This window comes from Herpailurus yagouaroundi, unplaced genomic scaffold (assembly GCF_014898765.1).
Source record: "Herpailurus yagouaroundi ecotype Mexico unplaced genomic scaffold, PumYag 211, whole genome shotgun sequence".
Classification (NCBI taxonomy): domain Eukaryota; kingdom Metazoa; phylum Chordata; class Mammalia; order Carnivora; family Felidae; genus Herpailurus; species Herpailurus yagouaroundi.
Window position 1 is genome coordinate 6,507,215 of NW_024412442.1, and position 13,554 is coordinate 6,520,768.

The 13,554-nt window shown below is 44.9% G+C and overlaps 1 protein-coding gene across 6 annotated transcripts in view; it reads right to left on the bottom strand.

The window, feature by feature from the left end:
• The window catches only part of ASAH2 (N-acylsphingosine amidohydrolase 2), a 103,739-nt gene that overhangs the window by 15,273 nt on the left and 74,912 nt on the right, over positions 1 to 13,554 (bottom strand). For all 6 annotated transcript variants that reach the window (XM_040454224.1, XM_040454225.1, XM_040454226.1 and 3 more), the window contains exons 11-17: positions 11,084 to 11,170; positions 8,795 to 8,899; positions 8,575 to 8,656; positions 6,403 to 6,518; positions 5,260 to 5,354; positions 4,049 to 4,088; positions 2,926 to 3,021 (exon numbers count right to left, since the gene is read on the bottom strand). In XM_040454224.1, coding sequence (XP_040310158.1) covers positions 2,926 to 3,021; positions 4,049 to 4,088; positions 5,260 to 5,354; positions 6,403 to 6,518; positions 8,575 to 8,656; positions 8,795 to 8,899; positions 11,084 to 11,170 — 621 coding nt within the window. The remainder of the gene's footprint in view (positions 1 to 2,925; positions 3,022 to 4,048; positions 4,089 to 5,259; positions 5,355 to 6,402; positions 6,519 to 8,574; positions 8,657 to 8,794; positions 8,900 to 11,083; positions 11,171 to 13,554) is intronic.

Below are 13,554 nucleotides of genomic sequence, written 5' to 3' on the forward strand. Positions count from 1 at the left end.
TTGGGTATTTGGACGACCAGCCCATCTACTCTGAAAGGGAGGAACGGCTCCTGAGCCTAAGTCTATGTTAAGTACTTGTAATATAAATGTTTGCCCTCGAGGAGCACAGCAGGAGAAAAAAAACAATGAGGGAGAATGAGAATCTCAGGAACTCCTGGAGAAAATGGGTAGTGAGGATACTGACCTGAGAAGGACATTTAACCATCAGGGAGCTACAAACTAGAACCAGATACATCTCCTCTCCTTTAGCTGAGCTGCAAGCCTTCAGTTTTTCCACAGGAACCTCAGACTTATCAAATCTTAAGTGGATCCCATCACTCCAAATGCACCCCCTCTCCCTGTGACATTCTTCAGCTCAGTGAATGCCACCCCCCCCCCCAACATCTTAGAGACTCCTCTCTCTCCCTCATCCTATATCCTGTAAATCCCCAAGCTCCCGTTACCTGGCATCTCTTGAACTCTTTCATTTTCCTCTGGGTCTCCTGATTTTACTGTGGCCAAACCCTTGGCTCTCACCCGGATCATAACCACTGCTTCCCAATCAGTTCTCTGCCTCCACACTTAATCTTCTAATTGATCTTGCTACACCTTCCATCCTAGTGACCTTTCTGGATCACAAATTTGATCAGAACACTCCTCCCTTGCAATTAACTCTACTTCAGTTTTCTAAAGCCTTCTTTCTGGGGCACAGCATAAAAGATGCTGCATCAACCCATGCCTCTCCATCAACTAGTCCCTGTCTCACTATCCTCCACGAACTATGGCCCCACAAATGTACCAACTCAGTGGCCCCCGGACCTTTGCATGCATAGCTTCCCCAATACCGGCTCCCTCCCTAAATTTTATTTGCCTAACTAGTCCTTACTCATTCTCAAGAACTCACACAGATGTTACATCTTCCAGAAAATCTGCCAGTCTCCATTCCTCAAATGCCCAATATAGACTAACGCACTCTCTGTTTTCATATCACCCTGTTGGATCCCTCTCACAGAAATGTGATTATCTGCTGTTCTCTGTCTTTCGCTAGACCATAAATCCTAGTAATCGTGAGGGGAGGGGCAGATTGTTACTTATTGTTATGCTCAGATAGTGGCTAGTACAGTATCTGTCACAACACATATCTGTGGAATGAACTAGTGAATAAATTAATTAATATTAGTCCCTGTAGGAGCGTGTCCCTAAGAGAAGCCAGTAGGGGTTCCTAACCCTATTGGTGCCTTTGGACTCCTTTGGCAGTCTGTTGAGACCTATGGACCCCTCTCAGAGTAAATGTTTTCTAAATGCATACAATAAAAAACATGGCTGACAAAGAAAACCAATGAGACTGAAATACATGAATCAAACATTCATAGACCATTTTTGTGATAGCATAATGTTTGTTCTTCTTCATTGAACAACGAGTAATGTTTGTGTTTCCTGACTAATAAGGTCTAATAACTACTGTGATTTTATTTTATTTTTAATTTTTTTTAATGTTTGTTTTTATTTTTTGAGAGAGACAGAGACAGAGCGTGATTGGGGGGAGGGGCAGAGAGAGAAGGAGACACAGAATCCGAAGCAGGCTCCGGGCTCCGAGCTGTCAGCACAGAGCCCAAAGCTGGGCTTGAACTCACAAGCTGTGAGATCATGACCTGAGCCAAAGTCGGAGGCTCAACCGACTGAGCCACCCAGGCGCCCCTCCCCATCTTTCTTGAACTCTCTGCTGCTCTCCTTGGTATCTATCTCAAATCATGCTTTCCTCATCTCTTGGTATACCTGTTCCTGTCTGTTTCTGGGCCCTTCTCTCCCTGGGGTTTCCCACCCCACCCCACCCCGCTCTCCCTCGCTTTCTTCCTTCCTCCTCAAAAATGATACATTGATATGGCTTCTGTGTCTCCTCCAGTGAACTTCTTTTTCTTATTTCTCACATATTCTTCTCTCACTTCCAACTCATAATGCAGAAATGGAATTTTTACATTCGTTACTGTTTATAGATCTATTATTCTGAATTGTCAAGGCTATTAGACAAAACATTTAAATTCCTCTCTGATTTTTTTTTTTTTTTTTTTTTTTTTTGAGACAGAGACAGAACATGAGCAGGGGAGGGGCGGAGAGAGAGGGAGACACAGAATCGGAAGCTGGCTCCAGGCTCCGAGCCATCAGCACAGAGCCCGACGCGGGGCTCGGACCCACGAGCTGTGAGATCATGACCTGAGCCGAAGTCGGAGGCTCAACCGAAGGAGCCACCCAGGCGCCCCCAAACTACTGTGATTTTAAAATAGCAACGAGAGTGAAATGTTTCCAAATCTGCAATAACTCTAGGTGATATAAAACGTGTCTGTGGTCCCCATCGGTGACGAAGTCAGAGGTACTGCTCGTGTTATCGTTGTTTGAAATGTACACTCACAATGGAAGGAAATTCTACGTGAAAGGTTACAGAGAAATGCAAAACTGGATAAACGGAAATTATTCCCATCCAGTGTACCGCAGTTAGGAATCCTTAGTCAACAGGATCTCCTAGAAGACAGGGACTTTCAGGAGAGTCAACAGAGCTCACTGTTGGCGTCACTGGACGTTTGTCAAGGAGTAGACTGTATGCCTCCACGTGGACTCCTGAGACATGGCCAGCACCCACGCTCATTACCAAAGCCCCCGACAAAACAACTCATTTCAGAAAAAGTGGAGGTCAGTGAGGCCAGAATTCTGACTTGAACTTGGAAAGGGCAAACTCCCAGATACAAATCTGACTTGAACTTGGAAAGGGCAAACTCCCAGATACAAATCCTCCCCAACACGACCTCTGGCTTATCATTCTCTCATCTGTCCCCAAACAAAATCACCACTCAAAAACCCCTTTGAGGAAGTCTAGACAGGAAACCTGCATTTGCCACCACAGTCTTGATGAGGGTAGAGTTCACTGAAGCGACGAGAACTTTTCTACTTTACCTGGTATTCTTCAAAGGTGGTAATGTAATGTGTATACACGTTGCACAGGCCTGAAATGACGGTGGTCATGTTCTGCATCCCATAGGTTGCAAATTCCTGGTGGGGGAAAGGTAGAGCCCGATAAAATTGCTCTTCGCTGTACTGTATCCTATCGGCCCAGTTATACTTAACATGCAATCGTAGATGTGACTCTCGTGTAAGGTGACTCTCTTAACCTCGTTCCTAATGATCAAAACTGTTTGGCTGTGTGCAAGTACCCACGAGGCCTTGGGGAAAAGTTAGAGCCGTAACTGCACTACCTGTGGGCAAGTCAGCGGCTCTAAGAACATCTCACTGGTTGGTTGAATTTGCAGATATAGAATCTTCTTATTACTAAAATACAGACACTAAGCCCGTTTCCTTAAAAAGCATAATAGAAGGATACTAGCTGACCGGAGTGGTTATTTCCGGCTCTAAGTATGATTATGTCATTTTAGAAACATCTACACTACCTTCCTGAATAGGAAGAAAATCATAAATGCAGATAAAATACAGAATTCCTAACATGGGTTAGATTTTATTTAGACAGAACTTCAAGATATTAAGGTACGTAGGGTTATGTACTATTTGATCTGTAAAACCGTTATCAATTTTTAAATTATTAATAGATAAATACAGCAATAAAATATTTAAACCGGATTATAGCTTCCTTCTCATTTTTAAGCTTATTTTTATACCACTAATATTTCATATTCACCTCCACGCATTACTTCCTTTTTTATTTTTTTTTAATTGTTTATGTTTTATTTATTTTTTGAGAGGAAGAGAGACAAAGCCTGAGTGGGGGAGGAGCACAGAGAGAGGGAGACACAGAATGGGAAGCAGGATCCAGGCTCTGAACTGTCAGCAGAGAGCCTGACACGGGGCTTGAACTCACAGACCACAAGATCATGACCTGAGCCAAAGTCGGATGCTTAACCGACTGAGCCACACAGGCGCCCCTCTACGCATTACTTTCAAGTGTGTGAAACTCTAGGCATCTTAGCAATGATTAATTTAAAAGGTATCAGATCGCAGGATTAGGGAGTTCTTTTCTCTTCCCCAAATATAAAGGTATACATATTTTATTTCACTTTTAACTCACTGCTTGAACGGCCTCCCGAAGTCTTCGTCCAGACATGGTCCTGAGTCAAGAAAACAGAGTTATCTAAGTGGTTCCCGACTCCAAAAGCATGCAAAGAGCACAGAAAAACTTGCGGCGAAAGACAGGCGGGATCCTGGCTCTTAACACAACACGGTAAGGCGCGTGCAAGCTCTGTGACGAGGCAGAGCTAAACTTGAGCCCCTTTCCCCCTGGCTGTCCTGTCTTCAGAACAAATCCTCAACTGAAAACAGACGACTTGGAGGAGGGAAAGGCCCTCCGTGAATATCACTGGCAAAGACGATGATCATTTTCCATTCGTTGACCCCAAAAAAATGTACTGTCTGCGTTCGGTGTTAGCAAGAACTGAGGCAAGTTGAGAGTGTATGTGCTCCTGCCTACAAAGAATTTACCGTTTCCTTCTTTCATTGAATCCTTAACAAAACACAGCATCTGCCACATAAAAGGCCCCCTTCTAAATTTTTTTTTAACATTTACTTATTTTTGAGACAGAGAGAGACAGAGCATGAACGGGGGAGGGGCAGAGAGAGAGAGGGAGACACAGAATCGGAAGCAGGCTCCAGGCTCCGAGCCGTCAGCCCAGAGCCCGACGCAGGGCTCGAACTCACGGACCGCGAGATCGTGACCTGAGTCGAAGTCGGACGCTTAACCGACTGAGCCACCCAGGCGCCCCAAGAGGCCCCCTTCTAAGGGCTAAGGATTCAAGGGTATGAAGCTCACTTTCCAGGGTAGGTGGTGGTGGGGGGGGGGGGGAGATGGTCAACAAGCAAATAAAAGAAATGGGATGGCCACAGTGGCTACAGGGACCAGAAAACGGAGTCAGGATGAAAAGGCGATTGCGGCAGTCCTTGAAATGATGAGGCCGCTGCTGATGCTGTGGGGACTTGGTGGTGGTGGTAAGGACAGTGTGAGCTGGGGTCAGCAGGACTGGCATCTCTGTTAGAGATCTGAACAAAGAGCTGAAGGAAGAGAAAAGTCGGTCGTGGGGATAAAAGGAGGGTCAGGGTTTCAGAATTTGCCGCAAGATCCCAAGTGGGGAAAACTGAAAAAAAGAGTATGATACAGTGAGATACAAAGGAGCCAGCGCAGAATTATCTCCCCCCCACCCCCCACCCTCCGAGAAGAAGTGATTGCAACAGAAACACATACCCAATAATTACATTTTTAACTACAAAGTAACAAAGAAAACTTACGTAAATTCCCCAGGGATGGCAATTATGGCCAAGGACCCAACGGTGATCATCTGAACATCAACGATGTCTGGGTGCCATGGGTGCGGTTTTGTCAGCTAAAAAACCCCAAATGTGAAAACCGTGTGAAAGGGTATTGCTCTCTATATGGACAAGCGACAGATGATGCTCAGAGAATTCCCTTTATTAAAGGATTTTAAATGTTTCCAGCTGTTTTGGGTGCTTTCTCCTCCTACCATAGATTTTCTTTCTAATTAATGAGGTAGTATTCAATATTCTATCTGGTCATAACATATGGATCTCCATGCCAATGCCCCATTGACCTGAACTCGCTTTCTCATCCGTGAAGTTTTTGGTGGACCTGGCATGGTAGAATCGCAAAGTGCAATAGATAAGCCAGAGAGGAGTGTGCAAGGTGAATAAGTAATTCTACCACCATGGGAACGGCTTAGCTTAATGACTTCCCTTTTGAGTCCAGTTACCAAGTCTTGCCTTGCCTTCCAAGTTTTCTCCAAGACAATCTATCCTTTTCCATAGTCAGATTAGTGTGGAAGCTTTTCCTCTATCCCTTCCTTTCCTCTCTTTCTTCTTCCTGAAGACTTCTAATTGAATATTAGGGGAAGAAAAAAACTCTAAAATTTTTTCCACGTCAACAACTTACATTATGAACACCAACGTCAAGTTTTGACGATCAGAATGTGAAAATCCATGGTCCAAAGCAGTATTAAAAGAATATTGCTTTAGTTAAGCATGTTGCCTGAATTGTGAGAAAATGGAGGTATGGACATGTCCTTTTTTATGGGACCTGAGATGTTTTCCTCTGCAGAGAATTGTGTCTGAACTCCTTTCCTGGAGTCAACATCAATGAATCCTGAATAAGGTAGATGTTGATCTAATTTTCCTTTTCCACTGTTTTAATCGTTTCAGTTATTTATCATAAAATCTAAGTCACAATATTCAATAATCATGCCTCTTATTCCTTAGAGTGTGATTCTTAAGACACATATTTTTAATATTAAAAATTTGATGTGGTGAAATCTGAATAAGAACTCCCATGTCAGTAATGATCTATCATTTGTCTCTGACAATTCGTAAGTTTTAAAATAACAATATGCTAAGTTTACCATCATAGTCAAAATTCATTACCTCTCCAGTGTGAAGAAGGATTGGCTTTGGTTTATGACACCTTTTGATTTCTTCAGATGGCTTGCCCAGGAGTTGATCCCGAAGAGTGTCCCAGAATGGATCCCCTACTGTTGTCCCTGTTAGGAATATTATCACTAATTTGATTCTAATGCTCTGAAAAAAATGTCATCACTTTGACAAATGCACAGCAGTGACTTTATTACAAAGATGTTATGAAGGTTGTTGTCCAAGAGTGCCAAACAGATTGAAGAAGAGAAGAGGCAAAATTTCCTGTGCTTCCTAAAATAGGAGTCATTATTTAATTAGATCCTTGGTGTGGCCAATAGGATAAAAGAATGTATTTTGTTCAAGGTCCTTAAGGTTTTGTTTCCACTGCTCTTCCTCATTCATGTTTCAAATAAAAACAAAATGATATAATTAACTGTAGATTTACAAACTAAATCACATTCTTCCCATTGTAGAAACTAAAAACGTCAACCTCCAACTTGAAGCCCTGATTGTTTGGCTTGTGATCCAAAGAAAGAGCCTCTCTTAACTCCCCACCTAAATATCCACACATGTGTGTGCCCGCGCGCACGCGCGCGCGCGCACACACACACACACACAGAGTAAAAAAAAAAAAATCACACATGAAAGCAACAATCTGGGGAAAAGTTACATTAACTCTGAAACCTATGAACTTAGAATTTATATTTCATTAGGAAAATATAACACTTATAAACATATATGGACCTATTAACAGAGCACCAAAACACATGAGCCAAAACTGACAGAAACGGAGGGAGAAAGAGACAATCAATAATAATAGATGGAGCTTTAATAACCCCACTTTCAGTAATACGGCTCATTTGGTTAAGCATCCAACCTCAGCTCAAGTCATGATCTCATGCTTCCTGGGTTCCAGCCCCACATCGGGCTCCGTGCTGACAGCTCAGAGCCTGGAGCCTGCTTTGGGTTCTGTGTCTCCTTCTCTCTCTGCCCCTCCCCTGCTCTCTCTCTCTCTCTCTCAAACTAATAAATAAACATTAAAAAAAAAAAAAGAATCCCAGTTTCAGTAATAGATGGGACAACGAGTCAGAAGACCAACAATAGAAAAGGTGAACAGCACTAGAAGCCAAGTGGACCTAACAGGTACCCGCAGATACCTCCGTCCACGCAGCAAGAACATAACAGACACTCTGTGCAAGTGCATGCAGACACTGTCCGGGATAGACTATAGGCTGGCCATGAAACAAACTCCAGCAAACGTCAAAAGGTATAAGTAATACAAAGTATGTTTTACAACCGCAATGTAATGAAATTAGGAATAAATTACAGAAGAAAATTTGGGAAACTCACAAATATGTGGAAATGAAGTAACATGATCATAAATTGACAACGGTCAAGGAGGAAATCAAAAGAAAATACGAAAGCACTTTCCACGCGCACCTCCGTGTTTATAGCAGCACTATCACCAATAGGCAAAGTACGGAAAGAGCCCAAATGTCCATCGATGGATGAAACGATAAAGAAATTGTGTTGTATATATACAATGGAGTATTACTCGGCATCAAAAAGAATGAAATCTTGCCATTTGCAACTACGTGGATGGAACTGGAGGGTATTAGGCTAAGTGAAATTAGTCAGAGAAAGACAAGCATCATATGACTTCACTCCTATGAGGACTTTAAGAGACAAAACAGAGGAACATAAGGGAAGGGCAACAAAAATAATACAAAAACAGGGAGGGGGACAAAACAGAAGAGACTCATAAACATGGAGAACAAACAGAGGGTTACTGGAAGGGACGTGGGAGGGGGGATGGGCTAAATGAGTAAGGGGCACTAAGGAATCTCCTCCTGAAATCATTGTTGCACTAGATGCTAACTAATTTGGATGTAAATTTAAAAAATAAAATTAAAAACATAAATTAAAAAAAAAAAAGCAACATCCATCCATACTCTGAAATGCAAAGAAAAGCTGACTCCCGTTCTATCTGAATCCGTGGAAGCCACGTTCCAGGAGACCCATCCCTGGGAAATCTGGCTGTCACGTGCACACCTGGAAAGCACGCCCGCCCCTGTGTTTAAAGGCGACAGTAACAAATGACAAACGTATTGGCTGTAGCGAAGCCCTTCAGAGCCCGGACGCTTCAGAGCCCGGAACCACAGAGGTCACGACGTGCCCCCTCACCCTGCGTGAAGTTGAGGCTCCCGAACCCGTCGATTGTGCCGGCCGCGAAACTGTAGCCCAGGGCAGGTTTACAGGTTTGGGCCTAAAGGGAAGATTTTTAAACGGACACAAAGATGAGAGGTCAACAGAACAAGAAACAGAAGTCAAACTTCCATAAGTACCGAGATCAGCCCGGAGCTCTCCCCTCGTGGCACGATCAGTGTGGCTCAGGGACACTTACTGTGTGGGTGGAGTTGAGCCAGACGGTGACGTCAGACATATTCACCCACTGATGGGCCGCGGCCAGTGGTCCCGTCAGCTCCTGGGAGGCCGAGGCATACAGTTCCTAGAAAACCCACACAGGCTCGCTGTTGAAAGCAGAAGAGCTAAAATGAACAGTACGGATATTACCCCGTAAGCACCAATTTGGAAAAGCATCTCTCAGCCAAGGTTTGCTGGCTGCTTAGAAATGGCCACTACCCACGTGGGTCCCTCTGCCACCTCCAGTCGCTTCCCAGACTCGCGGCGGCCCTGAGACCACTGGCCTGTGTCTACTCCCCACAAACACGCAAGTCTAGGGATACGGCCCGTGGCACCAAAAGGCCTCCATCTCTCTTGAAAGACGGTCAAGAAAATGTAAGATTAGGAGTAGGTGGGCCCATCACTGGCCTGGCCAGGAGGAGAGCTCGACCTCAGGGATTCTCCGAGTGAGTTCCCTGCCACCAAAGGACAGCTGGAAAGACTTCACGACCCACGTCGTCTGCCCCACCCACCACCCACGCTTTGATGTTCTGTTCTGTTTTGTTTCCCTTCAGGGTGAATTGACGCTTTTTTTTTAACCTTGCAGGGAAATGGGAGACATTGAGTTTGGAAACTGATCTGCACCAGACACGGTAGGCCGGTCCCGCCTCAGCACATACCCCCTTTGTTTGACACCTAACTGTCCCCACTCTGCCCCCATCCTCGCTCCTACGGCCACGTGGGGGCTCTCGGGTGAGTCGTGGGTAACACCAGCTGCTGCCCGCCTTTCTGACGAAAAGCAAAGGTGTGCCTTGCTGAGAAGAGATTCCAGCCTGCGAGACGAACCCCTGTGACTCGCGGGCCCAGGACAATAACACTGAAGTGTGTCACAGGTGCCTCCCTAAATAGAATCTGTTCATTTAGAACAATCCTCTGATGATGCCACAGTAATAAAGCAGGAAGTGCAGCAACTAGGCTGGCTGCTGTCTAATGGCTTTAAAGGTACTTTAGCTCTTCCTTACTTGCTCCTGAAACATTTTAGAGCCCTTGGAGCAAAATATTTGCTCAAACACGCACGTGCGTGTGCACACGCACACGCAGCAAAGGTAGGAATGAGCCAGGCAAAGGAAGAGATTTAACTATGGGGCATACCACAGCCTGAAGTCATCCTTTGTCTTTTCTGTTCTTCTTTTTTAGTATTTTTTAATGTGTATTTATTTTTGAGAGAGAGAGAGAGAGAGAGAGAGAGCGCGCGCGCGCGCGCACAGGTGGGGGAGGGGCAGAGAGAGAGGGAGACACGGAATCCAAAGCAGGCTCCAGGCTCCGAGCTGTCAGCACAGAGCCCGACGCGGGGCTCGAACCCACGGACGGTGAGATCATGACCTGAGCCGAAGTCGGACACTTAGCCGACTGAGACACCCAGGCCCCCCATCCTTTGTCTTTCCAATCAGATATCTGGGGAGCCTGGGTGGCTCAGCCGATTAAGCGTCCGACTTCGGCTCAGGTCATGATCTCACAGTCCGTGGGCTCGAGCCCCACGCCGGGCTCTGTGCTGACAGCTCAGAGCCTGCTTAGGATTCTCTCCCTCTGTCTCTGCCCCTCCCCACTCACACTTTCTCGCTCTCTCTCAAAATAAACAAATAAACTTAAAAAAAAGTCCGGTGTCTGTCCCCCTAGGAGCTGACACAAAATTTGGGGTAAAATGGAAGCCGAAGTTTAGCAGAGGGAGAAGCAGAGAGCAACTCCTCGTAACCTCACTGAAGACCAGGTTCTCTCCTCATCGAAAAATGTTTTAAAAAGGAAAGAGAAGAAAATGTAAAATGGAGAGTCTATGCCGTATCGAAGCCTATGAAGTCATCTGAATCGAATTCCCAGAGCAGGAGCGAATGGCTCTGCTTGGCCTTGACGCTGAAGGAGTAAAGGGTGGCCAGGTGGCCCGGTGGGTCCGGATCCATCTGGTCACGTCTGACACCGTGTTACCTGGAATCCTTACACCGTCTGTCACCATGCTGTCGGAAGCAAGCGTTCTGGCCCCAACAGAATGTTTCCCTGCCTCCTTGGTTTTAAAAGCACTTCCTCAGGGAAGTCAGAGGGGCAGCCCGAGAGGGGGGGGGTCTTGTGCCTTCAGAAGCGGCCTTCCTCGCGGGCCTGGAACAGCAGGCTTCCAGACTCCATGGCGCAGCTCGGGCTCCTGCTGTCTCTTACCATTACCATCTCTGTAAGGAGCGCTGCCCGTGGATTTGAAAGAACGAGGTTAAATGAACATGAAAGAGGCCGGCCCGTGGCTGACCTTTGCTCTCTGGTATATGATCCCTCCGATAATCTGAGTGCTGTTGAACATGTCGTGTCCGGGTCCCGTAGCGATGCACATGCTAGACTACAACACAGGGAGACAAGACGGGCTCTTAGTGAAAGAAGCAATTATCTCAAGGAATGCAAAATCACAAGTGAATCTGAGCCAATCAGAAACCCAGTCAACGTTATATTGGAACACATAGGTGACCCACTGGAAAAAAAAATAATCAGTAGATAAACCTGGCTCTATCCTTCCCTTCTGACCCCAGAAAACGTTGACATTGACCAGATACTTAAATGCTATAATTGAAAATTAAAAAGCATTTCAAGAAAATGCGGATGAACACCTCCTTAATAACCTTCCGATTCATCCCTATGGAGTTGGGTTTTCTCTTATTTGCAGTAAAAAGCATCCTATATGTGTATCAAAATTATCACAGTGTATGCCTTAAAATGATACAATGTTATCTCTCAATTATATCTCAATAAATCTGGGAGGAAAAAAGCAAAAAAAAAAAAAACAATCCTACTGGATACACAGTGGAAACAGGTGAAAATAGGTGATTTGCAAAAAAAGAAATGTAAATCTCTATTCAACATTAAAATACATTCAAGCCTGTGAATCATTAAATATACATTTAAACTACAAAAAGGAACTCCACCTGTTCTGTTGGCAAAGACTGAACGCTTGATAAACCAGGCATCAGGGAGGCTTTGGGGAAAGGGTCACTCACACACTGTGGCTGGGGACAGGACTCATGGTCACCCCCATGGGAACTGTGCTTTCCCTTGAACAGCAAATTCGCTCGCAAGAATTTGTCCTAAGGTGAAACTCATACACACGTGAAAATATGCATGACACACGTAGTCCGTTTATGTGACGGGAGGAAAAAAGAAGGGAGAGAGGAGGGAAGGAAAGAAAATATTCATCACGAGGGGATCGGTGAACTAAGTTACGGTACTTAACATTGAAAACTGTACCATTCGCTTAAAGGATGCTTTAAAGTGTATTCACTGGAGGGGCGCCAGGGCGGCTCAGCGGGTTAAGCATCCGACGCATGAATTTGGCTCAGGTCGTGATCCCAGGGCTGTGGGTTCGAGCCCCGTGTTGGGTTTCATGCTGAGCGTGAAACCTGCTTGGGATTCTCTCTCTCCCTCTCTCTCTCTGCCCCTCCTCTGCTTTCTCTCTCTCTTTCTTGCTCTCAAAATAAATAAATAAACTCAAAAAAAAATAAAGTATATTCGTGGGAAGTAAGAAAGCAGCTACAGAACAGCCTTCCCAGCGTGACCTCATTTGTGTACAACTGTGCGGACACGTAGGAGCGTGGAAGCCGAAAAGGCTGCCTAGTAGGATGTTCATTTAAGGTTTAACACGTTAATCGTGGAGTTAGAGGCTGCGCATTGACCTGTTTCGTTTCCCGAACTTCTCAACATCGTTTGCATTGTTAACAAGTATATATCTTTGTTTTAATGAAAGCTAGTTTCTGAAGTTAAAAAAAAAAAAAAAATCTGTTGAACGAAGCTACGTGAAAGCAAGAGATACGGCAACATTTGCCCACTTCCCTCTTTCTGTTTCTCAAGCGAATCACGATTTTGTTCAAAAAGGCATCGCGTCTTTCACAGTCAACGGTTCCATTCCCAGCCCAGGTAAGTCTAAGACGACCGTGGTTAATTCCCTAGGCCCTCCCCAAGATTGGTCAGGAACCCCAGCCTGAGCCTGTCAGCACACTATTTCCCCTGCAACCGTTTCGGTCCAGGAATGGGTATGTACCTCCCGTGACCCAATCAGAAGGAAAAGAACTTTTATTCCATGGTTAGAGAAGGGTTTTCTCTCTCTCCTCTCACCATATTTGGGGGGAGAAAAGGATATACCGTCCTCAGTACTGACTGCCATCTTGCAATCATGAGGGAAGCAAATCTAACAGATGGAATGGAATGGAGAGAAAGAGAATTCTGTCGCGGGAGAGGGTGTGATTCTGTGATAATTTTTACTGATTAAAAGTATTCTCCTTGTAGGAAAAAACTACAAAAGTGTATAAATAGAATAAAAACAATAAACAAAATCAACAGAATAAACCCCCCCTGTAATGCCATAGTAATGCCAAACAGAGAAAGTCAGGGTTAACAATTCAGTGGGTTTCACTTTGTCTTTTCACTACAATACATTTACTTTAAAAACTGCAATCATAATCAATATAAAAGATTAAATCCTGATTTTCTTTTTTTTTTTTTAATTTTTTAATGTTTATTTATTTTTCAGAGAGAAAAACAGAGTGCCAGACGGGAAGGAGCAGAGAGAGAGGGAGACACAGCATCCGAAGCAGGCTCCAGGCTCTGAGCTGTCAGCACAGAGTCTGATGCGGGGCTTGGACTCACGAGCCGTGAGATCGTGACCCGAGCCGAAGTCGGATGCTTAACCCACTGAGCCACCCAGGCGCCCCCCAAATACTGATTTTCTAAATCAAC